Consider the following 26,156-nt stretch of genomic DNA (forward strand, 5'->3'; position numbering starts at 1 on the left):
CATTATCAGAGTAGAAAATGGCTCTGCAGATTGTTTTGATTATTTTTCTATATAATCAATATTATAGCTGTTTTATAGATTTTGACAGCAAAATTAATAATAACGATTTAAAAAATACTCTGTTAGAATTATCTAAAGCTTTTTTGTTGTGTGCCTTTGTTACTTTTTGGGTAAAAAAAAAATGCATTCGAATAGGTTTACAGATTTGGAGAATGTATGCAACTACAACTGTAATAATGTTGTTCACTAGATAAGTGCTGAAAATGCTGGGAATTAATCCAGGAATGATTCCTCAGTACTTGCGATCTGCTGGAGACAAACGTCCAAGTGAAAGTAGCCCAAAACATTCCAGATGTTTGGGGCTTCACCTTTCCACATCTGTTTCTGCTCTTCTTTCAGCCCCTGGTTACTTCTCCATCTTTTCACGCTCTTCCTTCCTGACATTGTTGTCACCTGTAACCATCACAACTTTCACAAGTGAAGACTTCTTCGCCTTGACGACCATCACTTTATACTGTATTTTATACAAAGAAAAAAACACAATCCATACTCATCTGTTTATTATAAGAAGAATAAAAAACACACACACACACCATGACATGAAAGGGTACAGAGTGAAAATGATGAGGGACACAGAACAGTTATCCACTCCCAATATATTAATATACACAGCTGCTAGGCTATGTTCAATAGATGTCTGAAGTAAGACATCTGTAGAAGAAATGTTTAAAAAAAAAACCCAGAGGCTGTTGGAAAAACTAAAATAGCATAACCTTCCCATAATAAAATAGTCAAAGAAAAAGCTACTATAAATTCTGATAGATAATCAATACTCAATGACAATTATCACACCTAATCTGCATTCACACACTGAGATAATATAGATCACTTATACTGTGCTCTCTATCGGAAAATCACTAAATACACAGGCTCACTTTAGCAAAGGACTCTGGGAGATGAAGTTTAGTGGTTTCCATAATTTGTCCTTTTATCTTGCTTTGGAAAATAAGCTTTTCTTTTTTCTCTCCATCTTTAAATCACATACAGTAATCTACAGAACAGCCACTTTAATCCCACCTTTCTCCCAGTGCTCAAAGGAATGTCAAAGACAGCAAATGTTCTCTCAAACACACAAACACACACACACACTGAAGTGTGACGATACAGTACAGATAACGAAGCAATATTGTGTGTCAAAGTTCATCCAAAATATTTGCGTTCACTGTGAATATAAATCGACAATGTGATTGATGTTGTTAGAATGCTGTTGTGACATCTATAGATGGATGATCCTCATCGTGTTTTAGATCCTCTTGACAGGACACGCAGCGGCTACATGTGCCCTAGAATTCCAGCAGAAGGAATCTCTATGCTCTTAAATGAATCTTAAGGCCTTTAACTGCAAGCGACCGGTTCCTGCTGCAGGAGGAAGGACAGTACAGATGCATGCTGGTTATTCCATCCGTCTTACTCAGTCTCTTGTTGCTCATTGACCTTCAGCTCAGACTCCAAAAACACGGACGTCCATGTCCTGCCTCCTCTTACCTACAGCCTTAGTCTTGTTTGATCTTTATTTAATGGTTTTTTTTCCCCAGCAGCAGCTTGAGTGTGTCTGTATCATATGACTAAACTGAGCATCTTGTAATTATATAGCGCCAGAGACGTTTTTATTTAACCTTTATTTCACCAGGTAAGTCAGTTGAGAATGAATTCTCTTTTGCAATAATGACCTGGACCTAAGTTGCATGTTTTTGGTGGCGGGAGGAAGCCGGAGAACCCGGAGAGAACCCACGCAGACACGGGGAGAACGTGCAAACTCCACACAGAAAGGCCACTCTTCTTTTTGTCTTCTTTGGCGTCAATGTGCCGAAAACCAAAATCTCCTGCCAGCGATCCACTGACTGACTTTCAGTCTGTAAAGCCCACAGGTTTCAGCACAGCCTCAGTCAAGCAACACTCATGCACACTGAAAGAACCAATGAAGGTCAAATAGGGTCAAAGAAATCAGATAGAACAAAAAAAAACAACAAAAACTACACTGCATTTTGATCCCAGCCCGAGCTCCAGTGTGGGTTAATATATACAACAAGAATAACTGAGAGACACAGACAGTGCTTTACAATAATAATAAAAAACCACAGGGACAGGAGAAACTACCAAGACCGAAGAGTCTGTCCAGTTTATGGTGTCTTTAAAGGCAAACAGGGGGAGGAAATTAAGCCTACGGTGCCAAAAGAACAGAAAAATAAGTTACATCAGATGGACAGGAAAGATGGACTAAATGATGACATCAGAAATGGTAGAAATCTTTGTTAACAGCTGCAGGTTCTAGATTGCTCCAAAAGTCCCTCCTCTGAATTTACCGGCCGACTCTTCGTCCGTCTCCATCTTCCCTCAGAGTCGAGTCCTTGTGTTACCACAATGCAAACAAATCTTCAGACCCACAACCGCCAGCTTCTTCGCTCTCTCTGCCGGGGATTTACTCTTATAATGTAATCCCAGCCTCTTAAGTCAGTTTGTCATCTTACGGGAGTCCAGAGAGAGAGAGAGAGAGAGAGCGAGGCGCTACTGAGGAAAGCCACAAAGGCCCGTGCGTCTTGGCAGTCTGGGCTCACTGGCTGACATGCGGCCTCAGGGCTTGGTAAAGTCCTTCAAAGGTGGGCCGGTCGGGTATGTCGCGACCCCAGCAGCGCATCATCAGCTCAAAGAGAGATGGTGGGCAGAGTGGAGGGGCATAAAGGAAGATCTAGTCGAGAAATACAGCAGAATAAAAGCGGTCACATAGAATAAAGCCACTCATAGTGATCAAAAAAACAAAAAGCAAAAGCAAAGCACTGGAAGGTCTAAGTCACTGCTGCAGCGTTCCTACACTGAGCTGTCTGTCTGTGGGTCCCAACTCGCTGTATTTGACTGGTAAACATAAATGTTGTGTTTTAATTCAATGTAGAACATCATCTCAAATATAGATAAAATGTTACATCACTAAAATATTGCTCTGCTCTTCAGCAAACATCTTGTCCTGAGCCTCCTTTTGGGAGCCATCGCTGTAAGTAAGGCTCCGCAACCGACTCAACAATAACTGCACACCGCCCTCTAGTGGAAGACCTGCAACTGGCTTAGTGGGAGATTGTTAGCCGGTTGGATTTGTCTGCTAGTTTGACCGGCATGTCTTAAAAGGTTTAACTAGCCCAAAACAACCCAGTCCCGTTGATGCAAATGTGCAGGAGGGGGCTCGGCAGTGGACATGAAGAAACACGAGCTCCTGTCCTTTGAGGTGCGTGTGTGTGTGTGTGTGTGTGTGTGATTAAACCATACCTGTCTGCCCTGGTTCCTGAAGAACTCGCCAGTGTTCTCTATGACCTGTTCATCGGACAGCAGGCTGTAGGGCTGCTCCTTACACAGGGTGAAGATCTCCCACAGGGTGACGCCAAATGCCCAGACGTCGCTGGCCGTGGTGAACTTACCCTGGAAGAGAGGCAGACAGAGACACCGGAGTGCAATCAAAACGGTTTGTTTTAACTCCGGTGATTCTAAGGAACAAATGTCGACAGTATTTGGTATTTAAGGCATTTAGGACTGGCATTGACTAAGATAACATGTTAATATCAGGCAATATCCTGTAAAGGATTCAGATATTGAACAAAATGATCTTTTTTTTGTGGCGTTTTTTTGTTCTTAGCGGGTCTAGATCTGAAAGTTTTAGAAAAGGGGCTCCATCTGTGTTCTGCTTTTTTTCTTCTGTGCCGTTTATGCGTAGAACGACGGCGTTGAACAACTTCTCCTTTTATTTTCCATTCCCGTACAGTAAGGCTGTAAAGGCATCAAGCCGTTTACGCTGATCCTCCCTCCCTCACCAGCAGGATGCTCTCCCACGCCATCCACCGTATGGGCAGCACCGCCCGGCCCTGGATGCGGTAGTAGTCGCTGCTGTACAGGTTCCGGCTCATCCCGAAGTCGGCTATCTTGATGGTGAGACGCCGGTCCAGCAGGCAGTTCCTGGTGGCCAGATCTCGATGCACAAAGTTCAAAGACGCCAGGTACTTCATCCCCGATGAGATCTGCACTGACATGTGGAGGAGGTCGGACAGACTGGAGAAGAAATGGATCGGGAGTCAGAGATGAGAGGGGGGGGTGGGGGGGGGCGACAATAGTAAAATCACACACTCTTGTTTTTTGTTCTGCAGAAAAGTGCTGCTGATGTCCTTAAAAGTTTGCATCAAAGCGGGATGATTTATTGAAGCGCTCAGATGATCCATGGTGTCGGCATTTCAACAGCATGCGTCTGTACTAACCTGACTGAAGGGATGTTGTTGGCGTGTGTCAGCGTGCTCTCGATCTCCCGCTGCGACAGGAACATGTTGAGGTCTCCGTTCTCCATGTACTCGGTGACCATGCACAGCGGGTCGGATGACACGCACACGCACAGCAGCCGTATGATGTTTGGGTCGTTCAGACGAGACATGATCTTTATCTCCTTCAGGAAGTCGTTCCTGGCAGAGAGACGGAGGAGACGACGCGGGTTCATCTTCAGAGTTAAAGGAATGAACTGTGGAAACCTCACTGGATTGATTCGGAAAACGCCAAATCCCCAGCTGTCCTCTTTCTGTGTTCCGTCGTGTCTTTACCAAACGGGGGTTGAACCCAATGAGGATATTCCACTTGTCTCAATAATGCCATGAACTGATTCGTTTACATTTAGTCAATCAATCAGACGGATTCAAGGATCAATACACTTATCACACACAGGTGTGTCATGTACCTGGCCTGGCTGGTAGCATCAGCCCTCAGCTGCTTGACAGCCACCAGTGCTGAATGACCATCTCTGTCAGGGAGAGGCGACCCCTCCCCAAGGAATTCTGGGAGCCCCTCGGCCTCACACAGGTGGACCTGGAGGACAAGCAGGGATGAAAATAAACGACACTCTCTTCCTAGAAACAGACCATCGTGCGGAATGTCCTGATTTCTCCTTTCATTTGTAGCTGTTACGGATTCTCCGTGTCTCCCACGGCGCTCCCGGCTCACCTCCCCAAACTGGCCCTCGCCCAGCTTTTCCCTGAAGATCAGCTGTTGTCGCGGGAACTCGGCGGCAGAGATGTCCTTCCTGGTCAGAGAGTCCACGGTCAGGGCAGGGACAGCGTACATGTTGCTGCCGGTGACGCCCTGCAACCGCACGATATCGGTCTCGGCGTAGTGCGGCGCGTTGCTATGGAAACACTGGTGTGGCGTGCACTGGGTGATGTCAGGCTCGGCGTAGCCTCCTCCGCATGCTGTAAGAAGGAGGAAGTTGTTGCTCTTATACTTCTGTATTAGAAATAATGAATATTATTTTATACTCTGCTCCTATAGAGCGAGGAAGGGAAGGGCACCGTTTCTTACACCTCTCTGTCCGTGAACATCCTGCTGGTGAAATGAAAACAGACTACCGCATTTAATAGATATTTACATTTCTGAGGTCACACCTTTCAGCTCTTACCACGCGGCCAGCCTGACGCCACGCGGCACGAAGTCAGCAGGAGGAGGTCATAAAGAGGATTACCGAGGAGGAGAGCTGGAAGACGAGGAGGCAGAAATGTGGAAAGAGACAGACAGGGCTGGGAGGTGAAAGAGAGAAAAAGTGCAGAATGAATGCGTGCACGTTTTACAGCATCACCGAGCAAATACTGAAGAGTGAGAGGAAAAAGGGGAAGAAGAGAAATCAGATGAAGAGACACTGCGTAGGACAGATGGAATGGACGCGCCACCGTGACGGCGACTTTTAGAGAAGTGCCAGAAGGGGGCAGAAAGCAACACTTTTATTTTGCCGGCGGCCCTCTCACTGAGAATCGCACCACGAGCCATCCCAGAGGCTCCGGAGCACGATGTGTCTATGTTCACCTGAGGCCTCTGCACTCTGCGACAGCTCTGGCAGTTTGTTCCTCAGCGCCGCCGGGTTCTGGTACTGTGGGTCCAACAGGAACACCCTCTCATAGTGAGGGTCAGAGTTGGCTGGGTTTGAGCAAAGTGCAAGTCGGTAAATCCAGTTCAATTCATCAAGCTGTTCAAGCATGATGGGTTAAAGGTCAGCTTTCTGTTTTGTAAGGTAAGTATAAGGGCGCTCTACCTATAGAAGCATGGACGGAGCGGGGGGGCACAGGGGGAGTCTGGAGGATGATGGTGTCGCTGCAGGACGAGAGCCGGACCGTCACGTCCTCGTCAAGGATCCGGCGTGGAGCCTGGAAGCGAGGGGGAAATGTTGTTTCAGCTTTGGGGCTCATTCGTGCTAATTAATCTGTAATAATATACATAACAATACAAAGTTATGCACACGAGAGTTACGACTGTCTCAAGAGCACGTTTTGCATTTTCCCCCGATTGCATTTATTGAGTGGGGTAAAAGAAAACCTTTCTGATTGGAGGTGCTAATTCTAGAAGGAAATATTTTCCAGCAGTCTGTCTTTGGTTTGCGATCATGAATGGTTTGTAGATTTGCTGCTTTATGATGCTTCCTGCTGATGAACAGTTAGCACGGAGCTAACATACTAGAAAATGAAGCCCACTGAGCTCAGTCTGAGGCTTGTTAATCTCACTCAGAGCATGCAGCTCTTATTTATTGGGAGCAACAGTGTTATAAAGGCCTGTTGTTCAAGTCTTTTAACGTAAATAAATAGCATCAGCTCTGTCGTGTAGATCTACAGGTGACCCCGAATTTGAGAAATGTTTTAATCCTGTACATATTATGTGTCTTTTTAATTTCTTGTTATTTTTCATCTGTGGAGTAATTTATTTTTATTTTATTGGTATTGTTAAATATCGATGATTTATGTACTAAGGACTTTCAACGGAAACAAGACCGCAAGGGCTTTTTTGAAATGCTCCTCTTAGACAGGATGTTTGACTGTACTTGTACTGTAATACATACTACTGTTTGACTGTACTTGTAATGTAATACATACTACTGTTTGACTGTACTTGTACTCTAACATTCTATCTAATAAATATATTAATCATCATCATCATGCATGCAGCACAGTAAGGACGTTAGTGGGTTATTATAATTCCCTTATTATTTCATAATGCAGTCTTAAGGGCAGAAATTTAGATGAGCAACTCAACTCAACTTTATTTATAAAGCACTTTAAAACAAGCGTAGCTAAACCAAAGTGCAAGATTAAAGTGTAAATATGTGGAAAATAAGAACAATACGTATGAAATAGAATAGAACAAATAAAGAATGCTCCCAAGGCCACATTGTCACGCCGCCTCGAACGCCAATGAGTAAATGGATGTTTTTGTACTTACGTTTGAACTAAAAAACACAACTGAAGCCTTCTTTCTCTCTCTATGACTACTCACCTTCTCCAGAACCTTGCAGACATACTGGCACCAGAGGATAAGAAAGATGATGACGACCAACAGAAGGATGATGGTCACTAGACAACCAATCAGAATGGGCGTGTTCCCGTCCTCTGGTTGGTCACTGGCTGACGGATTGGCTGAGAGAAGAGGTCAGACGCGTAGATGTTGTTAACAATAACCACTGACTTGTGGTGGCAGTAAAAGAATGGCAATAAATCTGCATCATGCAATATTATTGCTGAGGTGACAGATTATCGACGGTGTCAGACTGAAGCACAGAATAACAGAGAAGAAGGCTAAGGTCAAAGGTCATACCTGGGTTTGGTGTGGCGGATATGGAGCTTCCCTCGTGGACTGGAGGAGAAGAGGTCACCACCAGAGTCCTCTGGGTTGGAAGTACAGTGTCCTCTGAGGGACATACGAAGGGAAATCGTTATGCATGTTTGACGATGCGTGTTTTATTCATATGTATTTATGTATGCGTTTGTGTTTTTTCGTGCTACCCGACTGAAAGGCGATTTCGCTGAACATCATCCAAACATCGGCGAAGTAGAAGCGGCAGCGGAGGGACTTGGCAGTCCGGCGATTCAGCGGCACAGTCACGTACCGAGCGCTTGGGTTTCTGTCATCCAACACTGTTTTGAACGCCACAGTCTCCGCCCCCCAGCCGGCAATGAGGCGGGGCTTAAACCAACAGGAGACAGAGGAAAAGATCTTCACGCCGCGGGAGAACATGTTGTTACTGTGAACCTGGATGGAAATAGAGAGGTGCGTTATGTTTGCAGCGGTTAGAGCAAAACAACAAAAATACGTGTCCATTTTCTTCCGCCCCTCCGCCCCGAGGGCCACGGGAGTTGCTGGAGACGATCCCAGCTCGCTCTTCTTCTTTGCCTCAACCAAACTTCAAGTATTTACATATTTTCTATCATTGCCTTCTGTCTGATGAGGCTTAGTAGACAAACATTTAAAACAATTGGATGGCCGAGAGGGGAGATGAGACGATGGCGTTAAATGAAGAGCATTTGAAACCTTCATGGAGGTGAAGTTCCTCTGCCTGTCGAAGACAAACTCCATCTCCACGTATCCCTGAGTTCCCAGCGAGTCGTTCCTCCAGCCCAGATAGTCGTAGCCCGGCCACACGTGGTACTGACGCGTCAGCAGGAAGTCGTCCAGGCCAATTACTCCGTCCGTCAGCTGCCCCACGCCCCCGACCAGCCTCCTGCAGAGCGAAACAGCCATCAGTCGCAGAGAAACGGGAGACGGCGTGACGACAGGCGGGCGCCACTTGCCTTCTCTCATGCGCTCCATCATACGTGGAGTCGTTGAGGCTGGCGATGGGATAACCGGGAGGCATCATGAGCTGACCCTCTGGCGCGCTGTAGGAAATCAGACCATCTGCAAGGAGGAGAAGAGACACGTTGACACCTGCAACTAAAAGACAGGCTCATTGGTGACTCCCTTTTTATGTGACCATTTAAATCAAACTTCTGTTGCGCTCGCTTGCTTGTGCGTTTTTGCAGACAGACTGTGTGACTAACCTCTAAATTGTAAAAGCTTTTGGCGTAAATTGTTTCCACCGTTTTAGTTTTATTGCACAATAATCCCTGTGTAATCCCTGTTCGGTTTCGTGTTGACATTTCAGAAAGAGGAAGTTTCTAAGGAGTTTACTCATCTCTCGGGAGGAGTAAACATTTCGGAGAAGTGATAAAAGTGGAAAGCCGCTGAATCGAAACCCTTGAATATAAGCAGAGCGTCCACACGCTTACAGGCTGAATGCGTGTGTGCGTGTGTGTGTGTGTGTCTCACCGTCCCATGGACAGCCGTACAACTCCACCCTCATGCAGACGGTGGTGGACAGTTTGGTGACTGGGATCAGCCTGACGTAGCGGGTGATGATGGGAGGGTGAAGGTCATTGATGACTGAAGTGTAAGCATTTTTGTTGCCCTCCACCACCTGGAACCGCGCAATTATTATGCACGATGCAACAAGATCCTCAAACATCTGGAGGCTATTTGTTTTTATATATCTCAAAAACAGAAACACGAACATGCACATGCAACCCTCTGTTATTTCGGTCTGAGTCTGTGTTCATGTGTGCGCATCAGCAATCCCAGTTTTCCCTCACAGCTGAGCCTGTAATGCAAGCCGTGTCATTCTATGAGCGCTGCTGGACTGTAAAGAAAAAACCTGGCTTGAACGCGAGGCGAGGGAGCCGTTCAGCCTAACAGGCTCAGACGGAAAAAAACACGACCTGGTGCTTAAATTTGGTCCTCGTGGTGTTGCTGTAGCTCGAAGGCCGGCAGGAAGCCGGCGGACGTGAATGTCATTTCCTGTGGTTTAACTGTGAATGACCAGAAGCAGCTCAGAGAGGAAAATAAGGCCTCGTTTCCCTGCTTTCCTCTTTCTACCATCACCACCCCCCCATCTTTGGGCTTTATCTCTCCGTCCCATGTTTCCTCTCCAGATTCTCTGTCTTCCTGCCTCATATTTCCATCATTACCCCCCCACCCCAGGCCCCCCAGCCTGTCTTCACCCACAGCGCTTTGCAGTGAAACATTTGGGTCACTCACTGCGTTTCCAAGCCGGTTCCTCCAGGACCTCCACTGCAGGCCATCCCGGCTGTAGTTAAGGCGGTAAGCTCGGGCAAACTCATTGCCGGAGTTCCTGGCGAAGCGTCCCTGAGTCCCGACCACCGTCAGGAAGGTGAGCCTGCCCAGATCCACCTAAACATCACAGCGAAAGCTTTCCCTCAAATCGGCTCATTCATGACGGACGTTTACCGGCTCGGAGTTGAAACGTGCACAGACATCTTTCGTAATTCGCCTTTCCCAACTCATCTTGCTCCTGTTTCACTGACTCGAGGCGTGACTCCATTCACATCTTAACTCAGTCTATTCTTCAAAGGCAGCAGATGTTTTGCCTTCGACAGATCCTCGAACCCGGATAAGTGGGAATGCTCAAAGGCACTGGAACTATGTGCCGAGTCATCGCATACGGGCACACGTTCTGAGCATGTTTGGGATTCTTCGTCTCTTTAAAGCACTGAGAAGACACCGACCTGCAGGTACTGACTGTCTGAAGGCTCCAGCTGCCCCTCGGGACACCAGGCTCCATCCCCTTCCTCACGATTCAACCTGGAAACACACACGCACACACACGCACACACACACCCTTCACAGATCCTGGATGCATCTGAGCTGTGTAATGTCATATTTCACGTCTTTTGGTCGTTGACATTTGGGGTTGTTACTATCATGTCTTTAATTTCACCTCAGCCAACATCATGTGACAACTTTACTGACCTGGCGTACTGCGGTCCCGTCGTCTCGTACCATTGGCTGGATGCTGTGATGTCACTATCTGTAATCCGTCCATCCTCCATGCCCAAGGCATAGCGACAGTGCGCTGGAAACAAACACAAATTACTCTGTGTTTATCCTATTTATGTACAATGAAGACGCTGTTGTCTGTCCTCCCTCCTTTAATTATCTGCTCCAGTCTTTAGGCTTGCTTTATCGGTCTTAAAAGAGCCCAGTTAAAGTTCAATGGGATGCATTGTGTCAATGTGTGTGTGTGTACCAGGGTCAATCTGTCCAAAGGCTGCTGTGGCTTGAAGGATCAGCAGCACGAAGAGGTGCATGATGGTCCGCCGATCACACCAGCACACACGCTACATCTCTGAGAGAGAGAGAGAGAGAGAGATGTTTAAGATGAATCAAATCAACATCAAAGTAGCGATTGATCCTGTGAGGGAGCAGAAATGAAGCACACGTGACGTTTATGTGGTAGAACAATTCTTTATTGTAGCATTTAACACACACGTGAAATGTCGTTTACACCCTACGATGGGCTCCTCTAACAATCCACACACAAGGTGGAGTGAACGGTTTGCAATGATTGTGTGAGAACGCATCATCAAGCCCATTTAGGTTGTGTGTCTGCATACATGTTTCATTTGGAAAACCAATTTTAAACAAGGTTTAAGGAATCTAGTAGAACACACACACCAGTCAGCCAGCCAATCAGATACAAGGACGTCATTCTCAACGCGAGTCACATCGTCTCACGTTCAACTTTCATTCTAATTGAGAAGGATTACATTTAGCTGATGCAGGCAACCTACCAGCTACTTCCGCCTGAATGCACATTCTGAACTGATTTCTAAGGCCTGACCTCATGATAGATTTAATACAAATGTAGAAGAGGACGACCCAAAATGCATTCGACTACCACTGTGATAAACATGTCACTAATTAGAGGTCACGTGTCCAGCATCACGTGGCCTCCATGTTTTTGTCCCAGGATCCCTCATGTCTGAACCATATACGGTAATCAGGAATGCCCACTCTGGCTTGAATTTTACGTGAGCTCTGAAACGGCTTTGTATGGAGGAAACCCTTTCTAAAATCCTTCTGTGGTTTAACTGGCGAGACAAGGTGCTCAGACTCGCTGTTCAGTTCAAGCTGCAGTCTTTTCACAGAGATACACATTTTGGGAATCAAGGATTTGGGACGTGGCGACGGAAAGGAAGCTCATACTTAAACCTGTGCTGGTTTATTAAAAGAGCTATTTTTTCTGTCTGCTTTATTATGTTAGGTTTTAGATTGGGTGGCATTAGAGTATAAAAGAGTACGAGTACATAAACCTAGAATTGGACCAATACTACCTATACTTGCACCAGAAGAGATTGATCGTCTCTCAACGTGTCTCTGTTGGCCTCGACTACGGCAGAACGCACGAGAAAGAATTCATCTGAATGACTCGGAACTTGGTGATTTCACAATGTTACTGCTGTGGGAGATGAGCGCTTTATAAATACTGGACCCAAACAAGGGCCCACTAGCACAGGTTACGCAACACTGAAGCACAAACAAGCACATAGTTCTATTGCTCACAGATCTAAATTACTGTTACGTCAGTCGTCTTGATGCCTTCCTCCTGCCGATCGAGTGTCTGCTGTTCGTTCTGAAATCACCGTCAAAAACTGCGAGTCGAGAAAACAGCTGGTCAGGAGTTAGACATGTGGAGCAGGAAGAGAGAGGAAGAAGAGCAGAAAGAAAACAGAGCCAGAGAAACACAAAGGAGGAGATAGAAGTCGGAGCCAGAGGGGGCCGTGAATAACGACGACGGCGATGGCGAGAGGAAAACAGACCAAAAAAAATTATTTTTATTTCTGTCCTCAAAAAAATATATTTCAGACCGTTTTAAATTAAAATCACAGCCAAGTCAGTTTTATTTAGATATAGTTCAAAATCATAACTTAAGATGTGCCAGAGCCATTTTCAAACCAAGAACAACACTGGCGGGGAAATACTGCTTAACAGGCAGAAACCTCGACAAGATCCACGACTCAAGGACAGAGAGAGAGTGAGAGAGAGAGCAGGAGAGAGAGAGAGAGAGAGAGAGAGAGAGCGAGCGACTGAACCATTGGCGCGAGGCATCCCAACGGCCCGTCTCGCCTGCTCCATCGGGGAGGTGGAGGTGTTCTCAAAATTGTTATGAGTTAAAAAGATCACGGATCAAAATCAAAATGTAAATCAAAAACCCCTTTTGTGTTTGGATGTATTCTAAACCTGACATCACCAGAACAGATGCTTTTCGTGAAGCTGCGTTCTTAATCATTCGTCTGTTTTGCATTCGATAATGATCAGACACATCTGCCATGAAATAAAGTAAAATGACAACAGCATTAGTTTTTGCTGGACTGGATTTTGTGAAATATGAAATTTAAATCCAGACCAAAGATGTATTTGGTGTAAATTAGATTTTTGTTTTAAATATCAGCTTTAGGCAACAACAGCTTGACTAAATTGAAATAGGATGTGGATTAAATATACTAAAACTACATAAATAATAAATAAATAAAAAGCTGATCAAAAAATGTATGTTTCAACATAGAGATAGAGCTAACAAAGAGATAAGAATATGCTCTCTGATCTGTACCCGTTTTGTTCTTTTAGCTGAGAGCTCGGTTCGGTTCGGTTTCACCCTAAGTTCTGCAGACAGCTGGGCTGCAGAGGACCGGAAAAACACAGAATACATGTCTAAGTGAATAATTCAAACAACAGCCACGTTGTTTCCTCCTGACTTACATCTGAGTGTTCTTCAGAATCTACTTCATCCAAACACTGAACACTGAACACGGCCCTGATTCAAAACTATTTATTTGATATGATTGTGAAACAGCACACACACACACAAAAAGGCCTGCTATGAACAAATGCGACAACAACCTGAAGTTACATTCTGGAAATCCGTTTCTCTGTTCTACTTTTAGTAGTAAAAATAAACTACAGCGTGGAATGTAATAAAATCTGGTGGGAAGCTTGGGTGAAGACAAACTCATTACATTTTGTCGTGGATCCGGAGGAAGGGGATTAATGAGGATTAATTTTTTTTGAGCATGACAAAATAAAGCTTTTTTTTTTTTTACGGATTTTGTCAGTTCCATGAAAAGTACTCGTTGGTCTTTGATGAAACTTTGTGGAAGACATAGGAAAGTATCAAAACTAAATCCGCTGAATTCTGGAGTCGCACAGAACAATGATCCCAACAGAATGTTCGGACCGGATTTTTTTGTAACTGAAGCGACTTTGGAGGGCCTCTATGGGGTTGTTCCTCCGGCGTTTTTTGTAACTTCCATTCAGCGGCTGCTAAAAATGCTAAGAAGTCTTGACTGTTTTCTACCTCGCCGTACGATCACAAGAGGTGAGATGAGAGATCAGCACGAGAGCAAAGTTTGTTTTTGTCGCCAGCGTTTTTGGAAGATCGGATTCAAACACACAACAGAATCACAGAGTAGCCAAATGTGAAACTGCCAACACGTCAGTCTGATCGCCGGCAGAAGGGTTCAAACAAGCTTCATTCACAAACAAAGTGATCCTTGGAGCTGAGAGCAAACACAGAATCTACAGATGCAGTCGGTTCTTCAAACGACGTCCTCCTAACTCATTCACTTCAGCAGAGTTGTGTGAGAACCCAGAGGCTTACTTTTTCATTATCTGGCAAAGACCGTGGGGGAGAAAGAGAGAAGAGGGTTTTATGTAATATGCTGGCTGCAGCTCAGATTCCTGCATTGTTGCTCATCTCGACAGCAAAATCACATGACTGGAGAGACTGGGGGGGGTAGACTCAAAAGTGATCAAGAGAGTGGGAGTGAGACGGAATAATTTTATATTTAGGAGTGTTTCAGTGTAAACTGTTTTTATTCTATTTACAGTGACGGCTTAGAGACAGTGGCTCCGAGGAAAAGACAGGAGGCGGAGCTAGAAGTTGAGGAGATGAAGATGCTGAGGTTCTCCTTGGGAGTGACCAGGTTGGATAGGATTAGAAATGAGGCAATAAGAGGGACAGTGAAGGTTAGACATTTTGGAGACAGGGTGAAGTGGAGAAGGTAGATTTGCTGTGGCGACCCCTCAGGGGACAAGCCCAAAGTCCAGTAGTAGTGTCTTTAATATGGACTTATTAAATCAAACCTACTGACCAACTACACAGTTTGATAGTTTTGATACTTTTCAAAACCATTAGAAAATACTTGCATTGTGCTCTGCTTCCTGTTTGGTTAGCGTTTCATTCAGCAACACAAACTACTTGATTAATGTTGTGGATCGATATCAGAGAAGACCCAGCCTTCTATTCATCACAGTTTACAGTGTCTACCGTTCTATATGATCAGTAAGGAGTTTCCATCAGATTTACCGAGGCAGAATAAACAACTTTCAACGGCAGCTTTATTCAGATTATAAATTAAGAATTTAGTTGGATACATGTACTGCATCCATCTGATTTGTTAATACTCATGTGATTTATCCTGAAATGATAAAACCTGTAATGGGGTCATAAATACGCACTTAAAGGCTAAAGATGGGACAGAATGGTAAAACACGTGGAGCTAAAGGAGCGAAGGAACTGCAGGTTGCATCCTACGGGATTAAACGAGTTTTAGGTTCCTCGCTAAAGAGCTTAAACCATTTTGTCTTACTTACCTTCTGTTGCCTTTTTCACTGCGAGTGACTAACAAAGATGGCATGTCTGTAAAATATGCTGCTTCCCTTTTTCTATTTGGTGGAAAAGCAATAAAAGTTCAATTACAACTGAAAACAAAAACACTCTGGAAACACTTTTAAAGCCATGTTACTGCTCATGCTGCAGCCCCACGCACGCAGCTCTGCAACATGTGGCCTGTTGTGTTACTTCAAGCATCTTACGGTGACCCAGAAGCGTCTTTGTAGAGTTCAAATCGATCTTCGTCTTGTCTTTCTGATTGTTTATTGGGCTGTGAAAGCCGTCCTGACACCAAGGACATACTATTGCAGGATTCTCTGTCTTTAATTTTACTCCATCTTTGACCCCTCATTGTTTTCCTCTTCTTTATCTCCTTTTCCCTTCCTCCCACCTTATCTCCTCCCTCTGTCCTCCTTTTCCTCTTATTCTGTCCCTCCTCTCTACTCCTCCCTCCATCAGAACAAACTAGAGCCAAAAGCCTCAACATTCCTAACATTCAACGCAACCCAGCGCACTCTCTCTCTTCCAGTCTGTAGCTATGTCTCTCACTCACAGAAACACAAAGGAATCCACATGTCCCTCTCTCTCTCTCCCTCTCCCGCTCTCTCTCTCTCTCTCTCAGGGTGATGAAGGATGACGGGGCAGAGTACACTGAGAGCAAATCCGACCAGCAGGACACAATAGAAACGTACAGAGTGGAAATGTAAGACCTTTTGATATCATAAAAAACGAATCTTGTTTAAATTAAAGATAAATTTTAATATTTTTTCCGAGGGTTAAGATTAAAATGTGATCAGGCTACCTCAATCTACGCCGGTCCAATCCCACCCAGTCCAAAGTCCAAACCAAACCAATCTGGTATACTGTATTCCAATCCACTACAGGCCAAACTGATCAAATCCAATCTAACACTGGAGCAGAAATTCTGGGCTCTGGCAAACATCAAACACAAACTGTATTATATTGAACAGATGCGTTCCTGGTGTCAAAGTCCCTTTAACTGATTTAACTGTGGTCAAAAAATAAATAAAATACATTCAGACTGAATAGAATTCAGAATTCACTATCAACCTAAACAGACATGACTATTTTTTTTTTAAACGTTACAATTTCTTGTCTTAGATATATCTGACAGGCCAAATTGAAGTTTCATGTGTGAATCCATCCTTCTCGCTCCAAATGATGTCATTTCACTATCATTTGAAAACAAATAATGTTTTTTAATCAGGTCTTCCAACAAAACATGTGACTTTATGTCCAGGAGGGTTGAGCAAGAAAGAGGAAAGCCCTGCAACAAATAAAGGCCTCTAATGCATACAAATGAAAAATACCCCCCCCCCCCCCCCCCCCCCACACACACACACACACAGCTGCAGACTGTCAATAACACATGCTTTAAATGAGCAAAATGCAAAGAACCGTTTTGATCGATCATCAGTTTTTAAAACGCAGATGTTTTCGCACATTCATGAAGTTTCTCTCGCGTGTGTGTTTTTTGACGCACGTTTTGGCCGCCCGGCAATCACAGTTCCAGATTGAGGAGAAGGGGACGCAGTTCAGACGATAAGAAAAATAAACTGACACAAGATGAGCTATTTATTTCTATGCAAAGTATAATATGCATTTATGCCAGTAAGTAAGTCATTTATCTTAAAAATATCTTAACTCACTAAATGATATGCAGGTAGATCATCATATCACGCCCTTGTGTTGGATTTGTGTCCACTACACTTAAACAGTACTCGTGTTTTAATGCAGGTCATGTCCGCCTTTCTGTTGCTATTGCACTTTTTGTGATTCTGCAATGCAATACACAAAGAAAAACACTGGTGTGCACAAAGGAAGACATTTAAGACTCCCAGATGGTCAACAACGGGAAGCTGTAAAAGAAATAATACAACCATTTTTATCTTATATCAAAATATACCCAGAGGAGATTCATTGTGACTATGTTTTGTGTTTTCGTTTTTCAAAGAATGAAAGCCATTCATTGAACAGGATCTGTGACCAGCTCAAGTGCCCTCACCAGTAAAGCAGGCTTGTAAACTGGCCACTTTCAGCCCAGTAACAAGCTCTCGAAGGCCCAGTATAGACAACAAAAACAAGTCAACTCCGAATGTCACATAGACGTTGAAGTATGTTCCATGAGCCTACAGCACACCTTTGATGTAGATTTACAGAGCAAGGAGTAAAGCGTGATCACAGTACTTAACAATGCCATGATCTACTGCAAACAGCAAAGCATCATGGGTAATGTGGGAGCTAAAATTTGAAAATCAACAGACATGCTGGAACCTGCTCGGCCTTCCAGAGCTGCGCTTATATAGCAGCCTCCACTCAGCAACACGAGCCACCAATTTCATGCTCATCAAGTGTCAACATACTGCAGAAATACAGTGCAGTACAGTATTGTGTGTTGTGTTGCTACTTGTTGCACATGAATCGGTACATAAAAACATCTTTCCAACATTCATTTGGACTTTTCTTTTTAAATAAAATCTAAAAAATAGGTTTTAAATAGTCTGCTGAAATTATCTGCTATAAGTTTCCACGGTTTAAAATCTAGTTTATTTTTTAAATATGTAATTAAATATATATGCAGTAGATCATAAAACTCCAGTTACTGTCATGATAAAGCTACCAGTTAATGTCGTACAGGTAAAAAAAAAAAACACATTTTAACCTGTTAAATTATTTTTAATCACTTTTTTTGGATGCTGCGTTTTCACGAGGATGTTTCAGCACCAGAAAATAACTCATCAGCAAAATGCAAACGGAACCAGAGAGCAGGTGATGCTTCGGAGGTTTGAGCCGGAGCAGCAGATGGCTTCAACCGAGCTGCTGGCATCTGAAGAATGTGAGGAGCACTTGATTTAACACGTTGTGGAGCTTTGAACCAACAGTCTGCCAAGGTGAACCCTATCAAACGCACCTAACAGCAAAAAAATTTAATATATATAACCTGATTTTTGAAAAACAGAGGAAGCAGAAGTTGATGTACTTAAGTATATAATCTTAATACCAAGTACTTCTTATAGATTGTTTACCTCCCCCCATAATAACGTGCTTGTGATAATACAGAAGGTGGAATGAAACATCACATTCAACAGAAAATACAACTGCTGAACGTTTCTGACTTTAAAAACTTCATGTTAGATTTTCTTTGGGTTTTTGGGAGACTTTTTATCCCCAGTAAACATCAAACATCTCAGTCGATACTGCGTGGCTCAACTCTGAATATGATCCCTGAAGACACACACTCACACACACACACACACACAGGTATGCAGGGCATCATAACTCTGTCAGCAGTAGGTGGAAGGAACAGAGGCTGTCTCAGGATTTCCTATAAGGGGCCACATGTCCCTGAGCAGAATCACATTAAAGACGCAAAACTCTAAAGTACTGTTTAATTATTATTTACGATGCAGCAAAGCACAGAATGCTTCAAAATGAAAGGTAGAAAAATTAGTGATCGACCGATATGGGTTGTTTATGGCCGATACCGATTGCTAGTAGTCAAGGAGGCCGATAACCGATATTAACATGCAACTTAGGTCCAGGTCGTTATTGAAAAAGATAATTAATTCTCAATTGACTTACCTGGTTAATTAAATAAAACGGATGGCGAGACCAGATCCCTGTTTACTGTTCAGATTGGATTTACTCCAACATGGAAGGGAAGCGTAGACCAGTCTGCCAGCTGTAAGGAGAAACCACAAAGAGCAGCTATGTATAGGATTACTTTATCCTTATCCCCACACAGAAGATTACAGGTCTCGTCACAAAAAGGTGGACAAGACAATGCAGTGTGATGACGAAATCTGGAGTTTATAACAGCGGAGAAACCACAAAGAGCAGACAGATGAACAACAGTTGTTTGATTTGGGGCTGCGTGCCGAGAACTCTGGTCGGCATCAGCAAACCTATCAAGCAACCGCAATGACATGCACGACAGGTACGCAGGCAGACAGGTACGCAGGCAGACAGGTAGACAGGTAGGCAGGCCAGCCAACGATTCTGTTCAGATAGAATGAATTCATTGAACGCCATCAGAATGACCGAACCGACAATCTGAATCTAACTGCGTCTTCCCTCGGCAGCAGACCTGCTCAGCGTTATTCCCCTTAGACTCATGAGCCTAAACCAGATCCGCTGTGTGTGTGTGTGTGTGTGTGTGTGTGTGTGTGTGTGTGTGTTCTAATGTCTTAATGAGCCACTGGCCGTGGCTCGGCACATGGAAACTCAACGCAGACGCGCTCATTTACCATCAGCTCTAATCTCTGCTTCCAGGCGAACCACAGCTAACTATCGCCGCACGCGTCTCCAGAAGCCATTTTGACTGCTTCCTGTGTTCGCCGTTTGACAGTATTGTCTATCAAAATGACTTAAAGACCTGACGTTAAATGTTTTTGGAGACGTTTATCTAAACACTGAGAGGGAGAGGAGGTTCTGCTTTTTCAGTTTTTTTTTTTTTATCAAAGGCTAATGTGGAAAGATCAATCTTTGGAAATTGCTCCATCTCGCTCACACACTGATCGCTTTATTGGCTTCAGGTTGAGCTGGAGACATTTTAGAGGAGATCTGGTTCTCCTGCCACGTGCATATCAGGATGGGACACATAATCTTTAATCGGAACACAACGGTGCTCACTAGTCCCGAGGCGCCTGAAGGCAACTTGATCCCGTCCTCTAAACTTTTGTTCACAACCTGCCTCGTGCCATTAAATAGAGGCTTGCCGGCTGCCATGCGACTGTCTCTTTCTCCATCGGTAAATGAATGAAGCTGGTTGGCGTTGTAAAATCAAAGAACAGATAACACAGAACAGAAGGTCTAAATATGGCTCGCATGCAGCTCCGCACAGTGAATGCTGTTTTCATTGGCTACTGCCTCAATGCCACGTATCAGTCCTCTCTGCTACTTTAATTAGACCTTTAATGGCACATGCTGATGCTCTATGTGAAGGCTCTTTTCAGAGGTTAGTGTAGAAGGAAAATAGTCACCGTGCATTAAATGACAAGTAATTTAGCGCAGGAATGAAATGTCATAATTGGCTTTTTTTCCACATTCACCAAGAGGACAGTCTTCGACTTTGTAGCACACGGGGCTGTGTACAAGCGTGCGTTGTGCTATTCACGCAGAATAGTAATGCAAATTTAAAATAAGTGTTCAACTTCAGCCATCTGAGCGATCCCCGTGTGGCTGAGCGGCAGCAGAATGAAACAATACATCTTCCATTGCTTTGGTTTTTTCAGTCATTGTGAGCGAACAGAGAACTGAGCAAAAGCCCGGGGCAAATTACCGCTGTTGTCAAATGACTATCCGCAGCTCCAGGCCGCTATCGCAACCTGCTCATCACCGATCAGGTTTAAAAGTGCCTCAGAGCACAAAAACAAAGCTGTGAAATACACCTGCAGGTGGCTGATAATATCCCCCATCAAGAGTTGAGTTTATAAGCACCTATAGAAGTCACTTTTTTTAAGGACGGGTTCCCCGCCAGAAAAAGAAGAAGTAAAATGCTTCATATATGAGTGTGAGGAATGGCTTCAATGGAAAGAACATGCCAGTTGACCAACTGATGAACATGTGCAAGCAACATTGTTACGATTGCCGGTTCTCAGTTAATATCTTTGAATTCCGTAACAAACATTTATTGGCATGGATGAAGAGTCCTCTTTTGGCTAAAGGTGCATCAATGCCTCACTGCAATAAAGGAGAAAGGTTCACCAAATAATAAAGCTCTAGTGAAAGTTTAGCCGGGAAGACTAAACCTTTGAACACTACTTTATGTATCGTGTCGCAGGAGAGTCTCAACAATCCAATAACACAACAGCACACCTTCATTGTCAGCCTATCATCTTGCTGCTGTCTTTTTTTTTTTTTTTTAGAAATGACTCTCGCCATTCCTAGTCTAGTTCTATCAAGCCGCTCGTCTTTGGGCCCTTCACCTCCCCCCCCCCCGGCCCAACTCAGTCTTCACAGATTCAACAACATCATCGTTCATCAGGTTCAGCAAGTTCATCAGCCGCCACCACCACCACTACCACCAGTGTTTGGGAGAAAGACCATCTGGCAGACTTCATATCATCTGATGTAATAAACAATCCTATTTACTTCAACAACTAGTCTCTCTCGCTCTCGTGCAAATGGTTACATGAAATGCCTGAAAACAGCTTTATGAGCCGAGGGAAGTGAAATAAGTAGAAAGGTTTTGAACTGCTTGCTCGGGTCGTCCTCTTAAAGTGAGCTGACAGCTGTGAGCATGAAAACAACACAAGCATGATGCCATTACACATCGCAAGAGGTCAAGTGATCAGGAACACACTCGCACGGAAAACCTAAAAGAGAGTGGCCTAACTCACCAACCAGACAAGTTAACCAGAAATTAACTCTGGGAATCCTACTCTTTGGTTGGCTGATCACGTATAAACAGTGGTGGACAACGGGTTTTTTTGTCCATAGTTAGACAGACCTAATCTGCAGAAAAATACTCCCTGACATCCCAGTTCAAACTGCACGCCATTCATCCGTTTGCTGCCAGGGCGCCTGTAATTTCAGGGCACGCGTTCACAACCGAATATCAAATTTAAATGTGAAACATTCATCACTATAATCTTCAAGGTGAAGGGTTTTCAATGTTAAAATGTAATATTTTTTCCTGACCTCATTCTGGATCAGATCCAGAAAACATTTTGCATGATATTGCATATCAGTCATATCAGGCCTCCTGATGACTTTGATTTTTGAACCTCAGCTCAGTTTTTGTGTCCCTGAACTGTCTTCATGGTCATCCTCGTTTTATGCAGAGCCCTTAATGGACTTGGGCCAAGCAATATTGGCAACTACTTTTCAAGGACGTTAAGATCATCTGCTGATGTTTTACTGTTTGACTGTTTCCCAGAAACAACCTAAAGGAACACAGCTTTTATTAATTATGGACCACAATTATGGAAAAGTCTATCACTAGGTATCACAGAAACGCCCTTAATATTTCTAATAGATATTTTTGGATGCATCCTTTCATATTCCAGACGTGTTTGAAAATCCCTGGCACTATGTCGGGCACTACATAAATACAACTGTTTATCATTATTATAATTATGATCACTATTAATATCAATGCCCCACCATCAACACGGTTATGTTTTCATCCATGTTTATGTGACAGCAGGATAAGGAATGAGTGGATTTCCATTAAACGTACTTGAATGACACATGTTAGTAAGGATCTGAATAAAGGGGCAGATCCAGGATTTCTCTTTCCACTTTATTTGACATTGATAAACTAGGGTGTTTTCCCACCATATTTTAAATCTATAAAACTATAACTCGGGGCTTTGGTTTTGATTTGTCGACCTCAATCTATCTTACAGTTCTCCTTTCAGCTCTGTGTAATTCAAAGGATGCGATCCCGCATTAGATCTCATTTGATCCGTTTTATTCGACCACATCGGTCTATTGACTTTCACATGAATAACTGTTCTATTGTTTATGTGGCACACTGAGGTGACTAATAATAATAATAATAATAATAATAATAATAATAATAACAACAATAATAATAATAATAAAACGGAATGCAAAATGTCCACATGGAATATTTCTTCTCCCCCTCTGATGATAACATTTTGCGTTCATGTGAATATTTCAAACACTCGATGCAACTTCTGGACGCTCATCTGGGGTAACAAAGATGTCAGATGCAGGCCTCGGTCTGCAGCAGCACTGATCTCAGATCTGTTGTCATGCAGTCACAGTTTCCAGACAGACCGATCAGTCGGCTGAACTTTTCCCCGCCGCGACGCAAGCCTCCAGCGGTTTACCTGTCCTGCTTTCCCTCCGGATCCGCAACGGCAGCGACTTTCCTCCCCGGTTAATCCCGCTTTTCCACCGGAATCCGGCAAGATCGTGAGTTTTGTCGTCGGACGCCGGAGCTCACAGGATCATGGTGGGTAAAAGTAACGGAGGCGTATCTCGGTAATAGATTACTGGATGCCCTGTTTTCTCCTGTTTTCCCAGTTTTACCCCAACAATGTGTTGGAAGACGAGGATCTGCACACTCCAGAGAAAGGGAACAAAAAAAACAAAAAAAGTAGATGTGTATTTACATCACATCCCGTTGAGGAGGAGGAGGAGGAGGAGGAAGGCGGCATGAACCAGCCCTCCTCTCGCGTGTCCGACATCTGAGAACTTGAAGGAATTCAACAGGAGAGACCAACGGAGGGAAGAGTTATCATCTCTATAATAAAAGTGGATTATTGTATTTAAGGAGCGTATTATTATTTGTTTTACACTTTACCGCATTATAAGGGAAAATAATTTGATTTAGTATATAAAGTAAAATTACCAAATAAATCCACGTAAATCCAAATTAAACAGCACTTGATGGATGAATTTGTGCGACGTACTGCAACTGTAGTATTTAAATGATCGACTTAGTTCATTGTAGTTTAAAAATGTGTGTGTGTGTGTGCGTGCATGTGTGTGAGTGTGTGCCTGCATGTGTGTGTGTGTGTGTGTGTTTGTGTTGAAAATGTAAATTAATTATATATTTTATGTTTATATCATTTGTATTCCTTTTTTTTACATTTTTGCTTCTTAATGGGTCGGTTGATGTATAATTATGAATTATTCATTTTTGGGTTAAAAATACAAATTAAATGTTATGATGAACAGCTTTAATTTGATCCTATTTGCATTCTAAATGTTTATTCAATGCAATAGATTTAATATTCATACAGTGTTTGTTTGCCCATTTGTTATTTGGGATCACCGTCAAAGACATAAACTAACCTTTATTAAAAAAAGATATACAGTAATATAATAATAATAATAACAATAATTATTATTAATATTATTATTATTATTGCCGTTTCCCATGAACACTCTGAGGCACCTCTGATGCCCTCTGGCGGTCCTTCAGAGGTTCAGCTACTTATTTTGAAAAACAATGTGCGATGACTCCAATGGACAGAAGTTCACTCCACTTCCTGTTGTACTTTCTTCAGTGCGTTGCCTTCTGTATTTTATTAGGCCCGAGCGCCTATCTAGTTCCATTTTACTTCTGGCTATTGTCTCCTCTAATTTCTTTCTCTTTAATGTTTTCTTTCATCCAATCAGGTCTACTCCTTGAGGTTCACTTCCTGTTTGCCAGAATGTCTCTGCTTTCATCGCAGACCAATCTTCCTAGAATTTCTGATTTTTCCAGAGATTCCTTGTGAAATGCAGTTGCCATGTTTGGCTTTTGTAGTACAACTGCCTGATCTCTGAGTTTGATGCCTTGAGTTTTGTTGCTCTCTGGGCCAGTTTAGAATTATGTTTGGTTTTGATTTTGCAGTGTTTGCTGTCATTCCTGCTACTTTATTGCTGCCAATTTCATCCACCTTCATGGGAACCTTTGCCTTTCGTTGGACTTATTCTGTTTTTATTATGTCTATGCAACGATGTTTTACCATCCATGAATTTCAAGTCGATTTGTCGGAGAGACAAATGTTTCATGGTATCACAAAATATAATTTGTAAGCATGCGGTGATGCTACTGGCTCCGCCTCCCTTTATCTCCTCATTGACTATAAAGCCAAGAAACACCATGTATGCATAGAAATTAGATACTCTTTGTGTTGTTATAATTAATCATCACCTCAATTGTCAGGGGTTATTGTGTGTGATGCAAAATCAGATGTCATCAATGTGTTTAGAATAGCTCTACATTTAACAGGGAAACATCCCTCTGACGGCATATTGATCAAATTGGATGAGATAGAAAAGTAATATATATATATATACATATATCAGTAAAGGGATGCTCCCCTTTCATAACTATCTGTTTTAACAAAGGGTACAAAAAAATATAGCGCATGCAGAAAAACCCTAAGCAATACAAAATATCTAATTTGTGTCATAATGAAGCAAAACTGGGTAATATGAAGACAATCTGTCATACGTGGTGCTAAATCAGACTAATCCACTGAGCATGCTGTTTTATCAGGCACTCAAAGTCAAATAAACTGACAGACCATCACCAAACAACTGTTACCACAGCAACCATATCAAGAAAAATAATCCTGCAACACTGCTGTATTAATATGAATCATGAAATTGCATTTGGTCAATGATCTGCTGAAACAGCTCTGTTCACACTGACGTCAAAATGCAGATCGGCTACAAAGACGAGTAGTATTTAAGAGTGTGTGTGCGCGTGTGTGTGTGCAGGTTCCACACAGCAGGGGGCCGCAGAGCCTCACACTAACGTCAGTGTGGCTGTGGAGGAGGGAACCGGCTCTCATTTCATTTGGCCACCTTCAAAAACATCCAGCAAGGGGAGCTGTTCTTTTTCATATGCCTCCATGAAGCCACATCGTCCCACTTGTGACATCACTTCCTCTCTGTGGTCTCTTGCTGCTGACAGTACACAGGGCTCTTGTGTCATCCAAAAATGCACACACACACACACACACGCACACACACACTGTCATAAGATGAGTGTTAAGCTGCTGGAAAATTACTGGATCTCAGTGTTTATGACAAGCCTTTGTCATTTGAAGAATACAAGAAGGCCTATATAAATATACACAAAGACAACACTTAGATTTATCCAAATCTGTTCATTTGTGAGATATCTTTATCAGAGAGATGCTTTAAGGTAAATGCCAATGTCGGTGATTCATGACAACAGTCTTTTATATTATTGGTGTCCCAAACGAAAGAAAACATGGAGGTTGAAGGCCCAGAAGCATTAAAGGATAGGTAGATAGTGTGGATGGAGTGGGGGAGGAGTTATCTTACGCTCTTCCTCTGATGTAAATGCTGCCCAGTG

At 43.3% G+C, this 26,156-nt stretch overlaps 1 protein-coding gene across 1 annotated transcript; it reads right to left on the minus strand.

Annotated features, from left to right (window-relative positions):
• Nucleotides 1-1,660: 1,660 nt before the first annotated feature.
• On the minus strand, nt 1,661-10,976 carry ddr2l (discoidin domain receptor family, member 2, like). Its single transcript, XM_068760721.1, has 19 exons — nt 10,916-10,976; nt 10,639-10,741; nt 10,395-10,470; nt 9,907-10,059; nt 9,142-9,289; nt 8,625-8,730; nt 8,365-8,554; nt 7,839-8,085; nt 7,651-7,743; nt 7,333-7,472; nt 6,101-6,212; nt 5,875-5,985; nt 5,474-5,548; nt 5,023-5,267; nt 4,760-4,887; nt 4,293-4,490; nt 3,855-4,089; nt 3,316-3,465; nt 1,661-2,746 (listed from the first exon to the last, which is right to left on the minus strand). The coding sequence occupies exons 1-19, from the start codon at nt 10,974-10,976 to the stop codon at nt 2,612-2,614; spliced, it is 2,706 nt and encodes a 901-aa protein (XP_068616822.1). The 3' UTR covers nt 1,661-2,611.
• Nucleotides 10,977-26,156: the final 15,180 nt, after the last annotated feature.

The sequence above is a fragment of the Brachionichthys hirsutus genome, chromosome 4, assembly GCF_040956055.1.
Source record: "Brachionichthys hirsutus isolate HB-005 chromosome 4, CSIRO-AGI_Bhir_v1, whole genome shotgun sequence".
Classification (NCBI taxonomy): domain Eukaryota; kingdom Metazoa; phylum Chordata; class Actinopteri; order Lophiiformes; family Brachionichthyidae; genus Brachionichthys; species Brachionichthys hirsutus.

What these genes read in the sequence shown, in the direction of transcription:
- ddr2l (XM_068760721.1), bottom strand. Translation starts at nt 10,976, where the DNA reads ATGCACCTCTTCGTGCTGCTGATCCTTCAAGCCACAGCAGCCTTTGGA. An exon ending in GTACGGCTGTCCATGGGACG is followed by an intron (nt 8,731 to 9,141) that starts GTGAGACACACA and finishes TCCTCCTTGCAG; the next exon opens with ATGGTCTGATTTCCTACAGC. An exon ending in AACAACATCCCTTCAGTCAG is followed by an intron (nt 4,090 to 4,292) that starts GTTAGTACAGAC and finishes TTTCTTCTCCAG; the next exon opens with TCTGTCCGACCTCCTCCACA.